This window comes from Triturus cristatus, chromosome 5_1, assembly GCF_964204655.1.
Source record: "Triturus cristatus chromosome 5_1, aTriCri1.1, whole genome shotgun sequence".
NCBI classification, from domain to species: Eukaryota; Metazoa; Chordata; class Amphibia; order Caudata; family Salamandridae; genus Triturus; species Triturus cristatus.
Genome location: NC_140587.1, coordinates 168804585 through 168817295, shown reverse-complemented (window position 1 = coordinate 168817295; position 12711 = coordinate 168804585). Strand labels below are relative to the sequence as shown.

At 46.6% G+C, this 12711-nt stretch overlaps 1 protein-coding gene across 1 annotated transcript in view; it reads left to right on the top strand.

Moving 5' to 3' along the window:
- Positions 1-12711, top strand: part of RHPN1 (rhophilin Rho GTPase binding protein 1) — a 444327-nt gene that overhangs the window by 283656 nt on the left and 147960 nt on the right. Inside the window, exon 6 of the mRNA XM_085604772.1 lies at positions 12447-12571. Within this exon, the coding sequence (XP_085460898.1) occupies positions 12447-12571 (125 nt within the window). The remainder of the gene's footprint in view (positions 1-12446; positions 12572-12711) is intronic.

The following is a 12711-nucleotide window of genomic DNA, read 5'->3' as shown; positions in this document are numbered from 1 at the left end:
ATGCGCTGGCATTAAAAATATTATCTCAAGACCTGTTATCAATTCAAGAAAGAATCCCAGATGGTTTGATGGCATATGCTCGCGGGCAAATAGAGAACTGCGTGAAGCATTAGCGGCTTCACCCAGGGATATAACCCGAGTCAGATCATTGAGAGCTTGCTACAAGAAAGTAACCAAACTACGCTCAGAAGAGATATTGAGCGAACGCTGGGATAACCTTGCCAGCGCTGCCTCACTTAAGGATGTAGCTGGATTCTGGAAAGAAGTCAAAGCCATGAGGTCCATGGATTCAAATCTCACTTCCATAAGCTGTAATATATCTAGTGAGCTATGGGAGGAACACTTCGCCAGAATCTACACAGCCCCCACAACGATCTCTAACACTTGAACCTGTCCCCCAGTTTTAAAGGTTGCTATGACCGTAATTGAAGTCGAGGACGCCATAAATCAAAGCACAGGGAATAAAGCCCCAGGCCCGGATTGGCTACCAATTGACCTTATAAAATATGAACCAGATTTTTGGGCTCCCCTTTTATGTAACGTTTTTAACAATCTGTCCAACACGGCTATTCCGAGCACTTGCCGACTAGTATCATCGTGCCTATTTTTAAAAAGGGTGACAGATCCAATCCCAGCTGCTACCGCCCAATTTCCTTGATAGACAATACCTTGAAGATCTTGGGCAGGGTTGTCTTCAACAAGATTAGGAATTGGGCAGAAGACAACCAAATTTTAAATCATTGTCAGCTGGGCTTCAGAAGTAATGTCGGAACTGTTGAGCAGTGCCTGAACCTCAATCTTATCCTGGTCAAATATACGATTGCCAAAAAGGTTCCACTTTATTTGGGTTTTTTTGGATTTAACCTCAGCCTTCGATTTTGTCAATAGATCACGTTTATGGGAGATTTTATTAAATTATGGATTAGATGAGGCTTTGGTTCATTTTTTGGTGCATTTGCACGGGGATTTGAAGGCACGGGAGAGGATAAGTAATGATGCAGAGGTCTCTGGGGACATCGCTATTGGTAGAGGGGTTAGACAAGGTTGTATTCTAGCCCCTCTACTTTTTATTCTTTATATAAATGAACTACATAATTCCCTGTCTATATTGACCCATGACGTACCGAAAATTAATGGCAAATTACTCCTTTTATATGCAGATGATGCGGTCCTTATGGGCCGCACCCCCAATGCACTCCGCCCTTTAGTCACGGGATTCGTGTCTTTTATGGCCGAGCTGGATCTTTGCACTAATTTTAAAAAATCATATATAATGATGTGCGGGCCGAAAAAACACTGCATTAATTTTATAACCTCAGGTAGTGAATCCCTAACACGCACAAGCACTTTTCCTTATTTGGGCCTAGTTTTCTCAGAAACAGGCTCTTGGCATGCCCATGTAGTCCATAGCAGAAGCAAACTTTCTAAAGCGGTTAATTCTATAATTAGCCTCCGGCAGCCAAAAGAAGCAGAGGTGGTGATACCTTTAACTCAGATATACAAATCGCAATGTGTATCAACGGCCACCTATGGCACCGAAGTTTGGGGGTATGTAAATTGTAGCGGGATTCAAACCGAGGAGAATAGATTTTGTAGAAAAATCCTTTGCGCTCAAATTTCATCTCCAACTTATGTATGCCACAGGGAATTGAACCTACATTATGTGGAGGATTTTATTAGGTCTAGGCCGGCCATATTCTGGCTAAAAATATGGCAGAATCCCGCCGCGATCTTAAGAAGACAGATAATTATAGATTGCCTTAAATGCGACAAGGACGGCAGCATACCCTGGCTTGCCGCAGTTAAAAATAGTTTAGCCAGTGTGAAGTTGGAGCATATTTTTCTATGTCCATTAGTTCTGGAAGGCACAAGTATAAAATCACTCAGGGGGTTGTTGTACGATCAGTATTACAAAGAAAGACAGAACAATGAGCGCCATAAATAATCGATCATTAGGTACATGCCCCTTCTGGAGGTATCAAGCACGCAACACATGCCACAGAAATATCTTAGGAAGAACATAGGGAAATGGAGAAGAAGTTTACTATTCCGCCTCAGGGACGGCAGCATTAAATATTCACTTTGCTTCCCGCTAGGTTTTAACAGTAACCTTGATCAACTGTGTTGCCCATGTGGCACTGGTAGCAAACAAACATTGTTAAATTTTTTTACTTTTTGTAAATTTTATGCCAGATATACAAAACAGTATTTAACCCCCTATCTTTAGGCACGGGCCATTTCTGACTTTAAATTAGCCTATCTGGAAATTTTACGGCTAGGAAGTGATGATTTGATTTTTCGAGCAAGCACGTTTTTACAAGCTGCGGTTCGTTCACGTGCCTCCATGAACAAACCTTAAAGTGCTACAAATCTTGTAACACTCCCTAGCGTAATGCATCGCCTATCTTTGCTTTTAAAATGGCTATTAATACTGCCCGTAAATAAATATCTAGACAATGCTGCCAGTACTGTTAGATCTGAAAATGGGGCTTTAGTTAAACTATATCTGTATCTTGCTGCTTATCACTGTCTGACTTATTGTACGTCATTGCACTTTATTTGTAATATATTGTGATTCTGTACCTTGTACCTTGTCAGTAATGCTGTTAGTTTTTACAGGCCCATCCAACCTTTTATCGTGATTTTACTATTGGAATCTTGTATTTGTATTAGTTGATATTGTATATTCATATGTTTTAAAACTTGCACTGTAATTGATATTGGTAGTGATGAATTGTGCTTTTATGGATATCTTTTTATCCGAATAAAGATTATCTATCTATCTATCTTTGACTCAAACGGGGCACATCTGGTGATACCTGCAACCTTTCCTCGCCTACCCTTGGTAACACTGAACCTGGGTAGAGGAACTGTTCTGCAAACCTGTTCCTTCCGCCAGCTGCTTCTAAACCTGCTGCTTGCAGTTCATTTTAATGATGTTGCTGTTTTTACACAGTAGGGAGTCCCGTTGAGAAGTTGTTGATGCTTTGAAAGCCACAGACTCTTATTTCATTGTGATACAGAGAACAGGATGAGTAAGAGTCTGTAAGGGATTTTCATTCCTGTCTGCATAGATGGGATAGAACTTGTGCACTTTCAGTTACCATTTTCTCCTATAGAGATCCACACTCACTACTAAAGGTTTAGTTCATTTACTGTGAGTAAACAGTTGATGGCGAGTCAGATTGTCACTAGGCCTGCACCCCAGTGACTAAGACTCGGAGGAGGGAGAAGCAGATGAGACCAAAGGTGCCAGAAGTTGTTCCCGTCAGCAGAGATGCTTCTCTTGACCAATGTCTAATAGAGTATTACATTGTTATCCAGTATTGGGGTATCTTTCATAGATTCACATGCCTGAATCATTCCCCGTTGCCGAGGCGGGAGTCCCCGGTAAATAAAAAAGTAGTGCCAAAATGTTAGTAGTAGTAGTAGGTCCAAAGAAAAGGCCAAGAGCCTATATCTTAGCAGCCTATCTACCTCCTTAAGCAAAAGGAGCCAAGAATTTGGTAACAACCAATCAGACACCAGCACCCTTCTAGAACCCTCTCAGCAGAGACCGTTCTCCTCAGATTTTCACCGCACGTCGTGTGGAAGGGAGTCTCCCTGAGTGCCACTCAGTTTTGTTTCAACTTGCTTCAGCATGTCAGACAAGAAGGCTTTGTTTAAGTCCTGCAAGACCTGCGCCAAGAAGAGAGTCCATGTTGATGATCAACATGTGGACTGCATCTACTGCCTCTACCCTAAACATGAGGCAAGAGATTGCAAGATTTGCCGCACCTTCCCTACAAAAACTCTTAGGGATAGGGAGGCGAGAGTGCTTTTGTGGCTTAAATCCTCTTCGGCTGAGGAGGATGACAGAGCCTCTACTTCTAGCAAGAGAGCTAGATCGCAGGACAGCTCTTCCAGTGAAGGGAAGAAGCGTCAGAAATCTCATCATTCTACTTCTGAAGCGCACTCTCCTCAGGATTCTGCAGTCAAGGCTACGACACAAACTGTGAGTAAAAGCCTTTCAAAATCTCTGGCTTTCTCTCAATCTTCGGTTTCTGTCTCCTCGTCTGCTTCTTCAATGATGGACACCATCACGACGACGGCAATTACCTCTCCTATTCTGTCTACGAGGATTACTATCCTCACAAAAAAGCCCGAGGTGTCTTCGACGAAGTCCTCGTCGACGAAGGCAGCAGTACCGTCGACGACGATTCCGCCACTTAAAAGCCTGTCGAGCTCGTCGACGAAGATTCCATCGTCGTCGACGAAGACATCGTCGACGACGAAGATCCCGTCGACGGTCCCGTCGACGATCCCGTCGACTATCCCGTCTACCACAGCCCCGTCGACGACGACCTCGTCGACGATGGACTCTACAAGCCTAATCACATCAAAGGAAATGGCGCCCGCTCATTCCACTCCAATTTCCACCAGGACTTTTCAACTAAAGTCTTTTCAGAGGCAGGAATGTAGTGACATATCACCGCTTACTCCCTCGCATCTCCTGGAAACATATGTGCAGTGTGAGGATGAAGATTATGAGGATGACGAGGACGAAGGGCCCTTTGGGATTGCTCGCCATCCTTCGGAGCTGCACATCAAATGTCAGGAGGACGATGATGATGAGGAAGAAGATAATTATCAAGGGCATTACTATCAGGAAGACATAGTCGTTCCGCATCATAGACCTTGCTACAAACAACCTTGTCGGAGCGAGATGTCACATCTGCCTCCTACGTTAATTCAAGACCTGCAAGCCATGCTTGCAGATTATAAGCAGCGTTTTCCACCGCAGCCAATCGTTCCACAGGTTCCGCAGACTGCGCCACAGCCGGACCCATTGCCTGTGCCTGAGGATCCAGCCCCAATGCCTCAACTGCCTGATCCTCCACAGGACCCGCGTCAAGGTCAAGATTCAACCTCGGAGGAGGAATTCCAAGAGGGCGAGCTGCCAGACCCAGCAGACCCTTGGGATTCTTATATAATCCCAATGCCTTCGCCACCTATCCCTCTACCATCTGATTCGCCCCCGGAAGATGTAGGGGGGTTCCATAAACTTATGCAGCGTGCTGCGACCAGGTTCCACTTGCCGGTAACCATTGAGCAGTCAGACTGTTTTCTGCATGACTTTAAAGAAGAGTCAGGAAAGGTTACGAGAGCTATCCCTATCATTGACTATATTTGGAAGGAAGGAGTTAAAATCATGAAAAACCCATCATCAGTGCCAGCGGTGCTTCCACGGATTGACAAAAAATACCGTGCTCCAGCCAACAGTCCCTCCTGTTTCATTGGCCAACCGCGTCCAGACTCTGTTATATCTCAGGCAGCCCAACAAAAGTCTAAGAATCCGGCAGCACCGGTCACTACACCACCGGATAGGGAAGGATGCCGACTGGATCTAATTGGGAAAAAATGTTCAACTATGGCAGCTGCTTCCATCAGGGCAGCCAACTCCCTAGCGATAATAGGGCGTTATGACCGCCAAATGTGGTCAGAAATGGCAAGCTTTATCGACCTCATCCCAGAGGACAACAGACAAGATGCCCGAAAGATTTTGTTGGAGGGTGAGCGTGCAGCCTCAGAGACTATCGACTGCGCTCTGGAAATTGTGAATACTAACTTTCGCCAGTTGGCTGGGGCTGCGGTTCTCAGGCGCCAGGGTTGGCTTAAGGCTACCACGTTCAGGCCAGAAGTCCAGACAAAAATATTGGACATGGCCTATGATGGCGAATCATTGTTTGGAAAACATATAGATGACGCACTCCAAGCAATTAAAACCGATACTGATACTGCAAGATCATTGGGCTCCTTGCAATACAAAAGAGGTACCTTCAGAGGAGCAAGAGGCCGTGGATTTTCATCCAGAGGGAATTATCATACCCAACAGAATAGGTACCAGCCTCAGTATCGACAATCTTATCAGTCTTCCTACAGACAGACCAACACGTCTGGTTTCTCTCGTCAAGGTGGACGAAAAAGATCGCAGAATCAGGGAAGAGACACCTCACGGAAGCAATGATTTCTGCAGGGCGCCTTCCACTCCTATTCCCCTCCCTGTGGGTGCGAAAATTTCAACTTTTGTGAGCAAGTGGCAAGAAATTACGTCTGACCAGTGGGTTCTGGACCTATTTCACAACGGTCATACCTTAGAGTTTGTCACCAAGCCACCCAACACACCACCCAAGGGACCCCCTCCCCCTCGTCTTCACTTACTATTCAAAGAAGCTTTAATGATGCTCCTCAAGAACGCAATCGAGAAGGTTCCTACACTTCAAAAAGGGGAAGGGTTTCTATTCCCGCTTCTTTCTCATCAAGAAGAAATCAGGGGAGTGGCACCCAATCTTAGACCTTCGCAATCTGAACAGATTCCTCAAGAAGCAGGGGTTTCGCATGGTCACTCTGGCAGAAATTCTAAGTTGCCTCAACGAGGGAGATTTTCTAGCTTCTTTAGATATGGAAGACGCTTACTTTCACATCCCAATACATCCGAAGCATCGCAAGTATCTTCGCTTCACAGTGGCTGGCGCCCATTACCAGTTCAAAGTGCTCCCGTTACGTTTACGAAGTGCCTAGCTCCAGTGGCAGCAGTGTTGCGATCCCAAGGAATCCAAGTCTTTCCGTATTTAGACGACTGGTTAATAAAGGGTCCTTCAGAAAGATCAGTCAAGACTGCCGTGACATCTCTTCGTCTGTTCCACTCTCTGGGGCTTACGATCAACCGGAGCAAATCTCAATTACACCCAAGGCAGATCCTTCCTTTTCTGGGAGCTCTGTTAGATACCGTCCGCTGCAAGGCATTCTTATCTCACGAACGGCAGGTTCGTCTGCAAAACTTAGCAATCCGGATTTCCAAAAGAAAGTCAGTTTCTGTCCGGATGTTCGCGTCGCTCCTAGGAATGTGCTCCTCTGCAATACACCTCGTCCCTCTGGCGCGGCTCCGGATGCGACCCTTGCAGGAGGAGTTACACCTTCAGTGGCAGCAGGCTATGGGCTCTTTCGACGACATCAGAGTCACTTCAGGCATGAAGAGCGCTCTAAGTTGGTAGTCCCACATTCCCAACTTATCAGAAGGGCTCACTTTCATTCAGAAGATTCCAGAATGTCCTCACTACCGACGCTTCCATGGAAGGATGGGGAGGTCATCTCCAAGAGTTACAGATACAGGGGAAGTGGTCTCCAGAGTACAAAAACAAACACATCAACAGTCTGGAATTGCGAGCAATTTTCCTGTCTCTGCAAGCTTTCCTTCCAAGGATTGCAGGTTCTTCGGTTCTGATTCGAACCGACAATACCACCAGCATGTTCTACGCGAACAAACAAGGAGGAACAAGATCAGCAACTCTGTCCACGGAAGCTCAGGAGTTGTGGGAATGGGTCACACTCCACAACATAACCCTCAGAGCAGAACATGTCAGAGGTCTCTGCAATACATTAGCGGACACGCTCAGCAGATCCCAATCAGATTGCCACGAATGGGAGCTAGAGCAGGCTCAAGTGCTCAGAGTATTCAGAGCTTGGGGAACACCACCGCTGGATTTGTTCGCCACAAAGGAGAACAAGAAATGCCGCTTCTATGCCAGCAGATACCCTCAACAGGGCTCAAGGGGGAATGCCCTGTCCATGCGATGGTCGGGGATTTGTGCTTACGCTTTTCCCCCGATACCCCTAATTCCGAAGGTCATACGCAAGATGAAGTTGGAGGGCTGTCGTCTCATCTTGATTGCACCCAGATGGTTACGCCAATACTGGTTTCAGGAGCTCCTATTGCTATCACAGGACCAGCCGATCCGTCTTCTCCCGACGCCCACAATGCTGTCAAGGAACAGAGGTCAGGTTCTCCACCCGGACCCTCAGTCCCTACATTTACACGCATGGCTCCTGACTTCTTAGAGTTTAAGGACTTGGATATCCCTCAAGACTGTAGGGATATATTAACGAAATCACGAGCCCACAGCACGATAAAAACTTACCGTCTAAAATGGAAACGGTTTTGCTGCTGGTGTGAAGCAAACCAGATGCACCCGGTGGACGCTCCTGCAGAACAGATCCGCCCTTATTTGTTACACCTGGCAAGATCTGGACTTTCTTTCCCTTCAGTCAAAGTCCACTTAGCTGCACTTTCCAGATTCAGAAGGGGTGCTCATGGCCCTTCTCTTTGTTGATCCTCTTTAATTAACCCCTTCAGTGCCACGCCCTTTCCCCGCCCTGTGCCGGGCGTTACATTAGCGGGCGGGGTTCATGACGAGATAGTCTCGTCACGGGCACAGCGCAACCGTGCTCCATGACGAGACTATCTCGTCATGGGCACTGAAGAGGTTAAGCAGTTTATGAAAGGACTATTCCGAGAGTTTCCTCCAGTCAGACTTCCGCCACCGGAATGGGAACTCAACACAGTCTTAATGCAATTAATGAAGCATCCATTCGAACCCATTCACAAGGCTGACCTCAAATTCCTTACCTGGAAGGTTGCTTTACTTCTGGCTTTAACATCAGCTCGACGAGTGAGTGAAATTCAGGCGTTTACTGTAAAGGAACCTTTTCTACACTTCACTCAAGACTACGTGCACCTCCGAACTAATCCAACATTTATCCCCAAGGTGTCTTCACAGTTTCATCTTAATGAACCAGTGACGTTAAAAACTTTCTTTCCTAATCCATCTACTCCAGTGGAACGAGCCTTACATTCTCTCGATATCAAGAGATGTCTTAAATTCTATCTTCTAAAAACAAAGAACCTTAGAAAGTCCGATCAATTGTTCGTGGCTTATGGCCAGACTACCCTGGGAAAGGCGGTTACAAAGTCCACCATTGCCAGATGGATAGTGTAGGAGAGTAGGGTCTGCAATCCTATGATCACCCCAGATTTTTGCTTTTTGCTTCATTGGTTTACAACTTTCCCTGGCTGTGGGCCTGCTAATCAGACCCACAGCCTAGCTGTTCTCTCTCTAAATTGACACACATGTACCTTAGGTGCATCTACTAATTGGAACTGGGCCACCTTATCAGTCCCTGTATCAGCATACCTTAGGTATCCAGGGCATAGGTGTACCCAGGGCCAACCAAGGGCTGCAGCATGTATTATGCCACCCCTGACTGGCCACCCAAATCTGACACAACTGGCTGCACGACGGCTGGGGCAAGGTGGTGTAATCACCCTTTGCTTTAGATATAGTATTCCTATATCTAACCCTAAAATGGACACATGAATTCCTATCAGTCACTCCTATGGCAGGCCTTATCAATCCTGAAGGCAGAGTGCTTGGAATTATGTGAGATGGTGCTCTGGCATGAGCTGAGCCCGTCTGCAGCTTGCGGAACCAAGTCCTAATAGCTGTTCCAGGATAACGCGTACCATATACTCTTAAGTGCATTATAATCCTTGCGGTTATTTGCTAACTTTGGTATCGCATTATCCAAGCATGTCGAGTAAGGTGTCATACGAATTGGAATACTAACCCCTCGCCAATTCTGGCGACGGGGTTAGCATTCCACCCTTCTAGAGGGACACGACATGTATGTAACTGTGAACCCCGGTTAAAGTTAACTCACGCCTCAGCATCACAAAATGGATGCTGCCACCACAGACACAAGTCTGACCTCCTGCTGCTGGGAGTCCTTCCAGCGAGGAGAGCTTGGACAAAGGGTTTCCTGTCAGGGGCGGACCTAGTCACAGGCCAGCCCCTTTTCTTAGGATAAAGGTAGGAGCGGGCCCCCTTCCCAAATTAGATAATTCTAAAATCTTGAACTACTTTCCACGAAAGGAACTCTTGACTGTTCTGAAGACTCTCCCTTGTGGCTAAGGAGTAGCCACCCTGCACCAGCAGGCACCACCTAAGCGCTTGCGGTTTGCTGCATGTCCGTCCTCCGGATCAAGACTGACCAGCTCGACGAGACCCGGATTCCCTGCCACCTCTGACCTCTACCTGCATCATCAGCCCAGCTGAGATTCGTGGGTGTGACGAGACCTGCGGGACCGGCCATCTTCTGAAACTGCACGACGCTTATCCAGCACGACCGCCGAGGGATCCTCGAGTGAGTGCTTTTTGGGGTTTGAGAAGCCCTAACCCTGAGCAGCCCCAGCACCGAAGTCCAGCCCCCCCCAGCATCCACGAGAACTCCGTGGGGGCCCTTCTGCTCTTTGCTGCTCACCGCGTTGTCCGGTCACTTGCCGTTGGCTAGTGGCCCTCCTGACGACGCACCACGACGTTTTCACCGCTGGTCTGCTTGCTCCAGACTGGCCCTTGCTCCCCTCCAACAGAGGAGCGCCCCGGACCCTCCTGGTCCACTCCAGACGCCATCTTGACTCCAACGCGTGGGCTTGCCTCTGCCAAGGCTTGTTGCTCCAATCCTGGTCCCAGCATCGCCGACAGCAGACACCTTCGTGGGACAGCTCGCCCCGCCAGCCTGGTCGCCGACAGCGCCTCCTGGTCCAAGGGACAGCAGAGTCCAGCGTCGCCCACTCACCTGGCCGAGGTGACCTCCTCCGGTGCCATCCTGGTGCCCACACAATCACTGGCTAGTGATTAAGAACTGAGTCCCCTCTGCTTTCAGGTCATCTCCATCATCGATCCAGGCTTGGATCCCTCCACTGGTCGCCTGCCAGCAACGCCTTCTTTCAAGCTCCATAGACTTCAACGAGGATTCCCGACGTCTTTTGAACCCTATGCAGCCGCAGCCCCTGGGCTAGGTAACCCGAGCATTCCGGTGCTCCAACGTAGGATTACTAGCTAAGTGTCCAGATCCTTTTTCGTTTTCAGTCTAGCTGGTCGGATTCGTCCGGAAACAGTAACTTTAGAAACGCTAGCATCCATAGACTTCTTCCCGCATTCCGCGTGAGAGTGCACACTCTGCACCCGATCTCCCTAGGCCTCCTGCTCCTAACCTTAGAGTTCAGTAGTGTAGTCCTAGCGATCCTGAAGCCTCTGGATCTGGTTACTTACCTGCTAGCATTTCGCATTCCACTTTTAGTGTATATGGTTTTTCGCGCCCCTCGGGCAGTTGTGTAAATTGTGCAACTTGAAGTATTTTCATAAGAGTTTTGTATTGTGCTTAGCTCCCTGACTCATAAAGAGCCAGGGTAGTCTTGTTATAAATAAATATCCTTTATTTTCATAACAACTTGTGTGGTGTCCTTTCACTTGGTGTTCAAGGGGTAAATGTGATGGTAAAACAGCTGGCTTAACACGCCCTCTAGAGTTTAGCTTAAAGACTGCTCTTGTCCATGCTACTAGGGTAGCTGGTCTATAAGGTTGACTTACAACCAATCATCAATAAGGGTTGTTTGGTATGATACACAGTGATCACTAGAATAGTGAGCACTATATATCAGGCCAACTTCTCACAGATAGCATCTACAATACTTTTCTGCAATGACAAGGCTCGCAAGCCTTTGTTGAGGAAACCCGAGACCCATTCCACGAGAACAGTAGCAGCGTCTAGAGCATTGTTTGCTGGTGTGACTCTAGAAAATATCTGCCGTGCTGCGACATGGAAAAATGTCCACACTTTTACAAGACATTACTGCCTCCAATCTACGCATCGTGATTTGCAGCAGTTGGGCATGCTGTACTACGACATCTGTTTCTTTGAAATATCTTCAGGTACCCTTTTCATATTTTAAATATGTAAGATGTGGATATCTTTGGTATAACAATGCAATGTGTTACAATAATTTGCTTTCATTTTCAATGTTATTGCATTACATGCTGTTTCCTCTTTATGGCTTGCATGTTTCGAATTTGAAGATTCTTTCTTATACCTCTTATTAATAAGCTGTGGATGCAACTTGGGAGTATCAGCACTAGTCTCCCACCATCCGCAAACGACTGTATACTTGGTATACTGCTCGCTATTCTGATTCAGGCATGTGAATCTATGAAAGATACCCCAATACTGGATAAGAAAACAAGTTACTTACCTGTAACTACAGTTATCCAGTATTGGTATCTTTCATAGATTCACATGCACCCACCCTCCTCCTCGTAGAGTCAGTTCTATATAATTTGAGACGTTCAATTCCCACTTGTGCTACGAAAATCTGAGGAGAACTGGCTCTGCTGAGAGGGTTCTAGAAGGGTGCTGGTGTCTGATTGGTTGTTACAAAATTCTTGGTTCCTTTTGCATAAGGAGGTAGATAGGCTGCTAAGATAGAGGCTCTTGGCCTTTTCTTTGGGCCTACTACTACTACTAACATTTTGGCACTACTTTTTTATTTACAGGGGACTCCCGCCTCAGCGACGGGGAATGATTCAGGCATGTGAATCTATTAAAGATACCAATACTGGATAACTGTAGTTACAGGTAAGTAACTTGTTTTCTTCTCCAAAGCTTCAGCTTTCCATCTTCATGCTTTTATAGAAGCAAAAGGATTTTCCAATTTTATTTCTCTTGAATCAGTTACTCTAATGCCTTATTTAACATTGCAAAATGAAGCTACATTTCTGTGGTGTTCTTTGCAGGCGATGCGGACGCCAAGTCGGAATGAGTGTGGACTGGAGCTACTGATGGAATACTACAACCAGCTCTATTTCCTGGACTACAGGTTCTTCCCTCTGAATAAAAACCTGGGTGTTTTCTTTCATTGGTGAGTGTTCTTTGCTGCTTCGCTACTTCTTGCTATGAGATTGTGATGATCATTTGTTGTATGTCAACTCTTATTTCATGGGCTTGGAAATTGGTCCATGGCTTGAAAGAGCAACATTTGCTGGCATAATGCCAATGTGT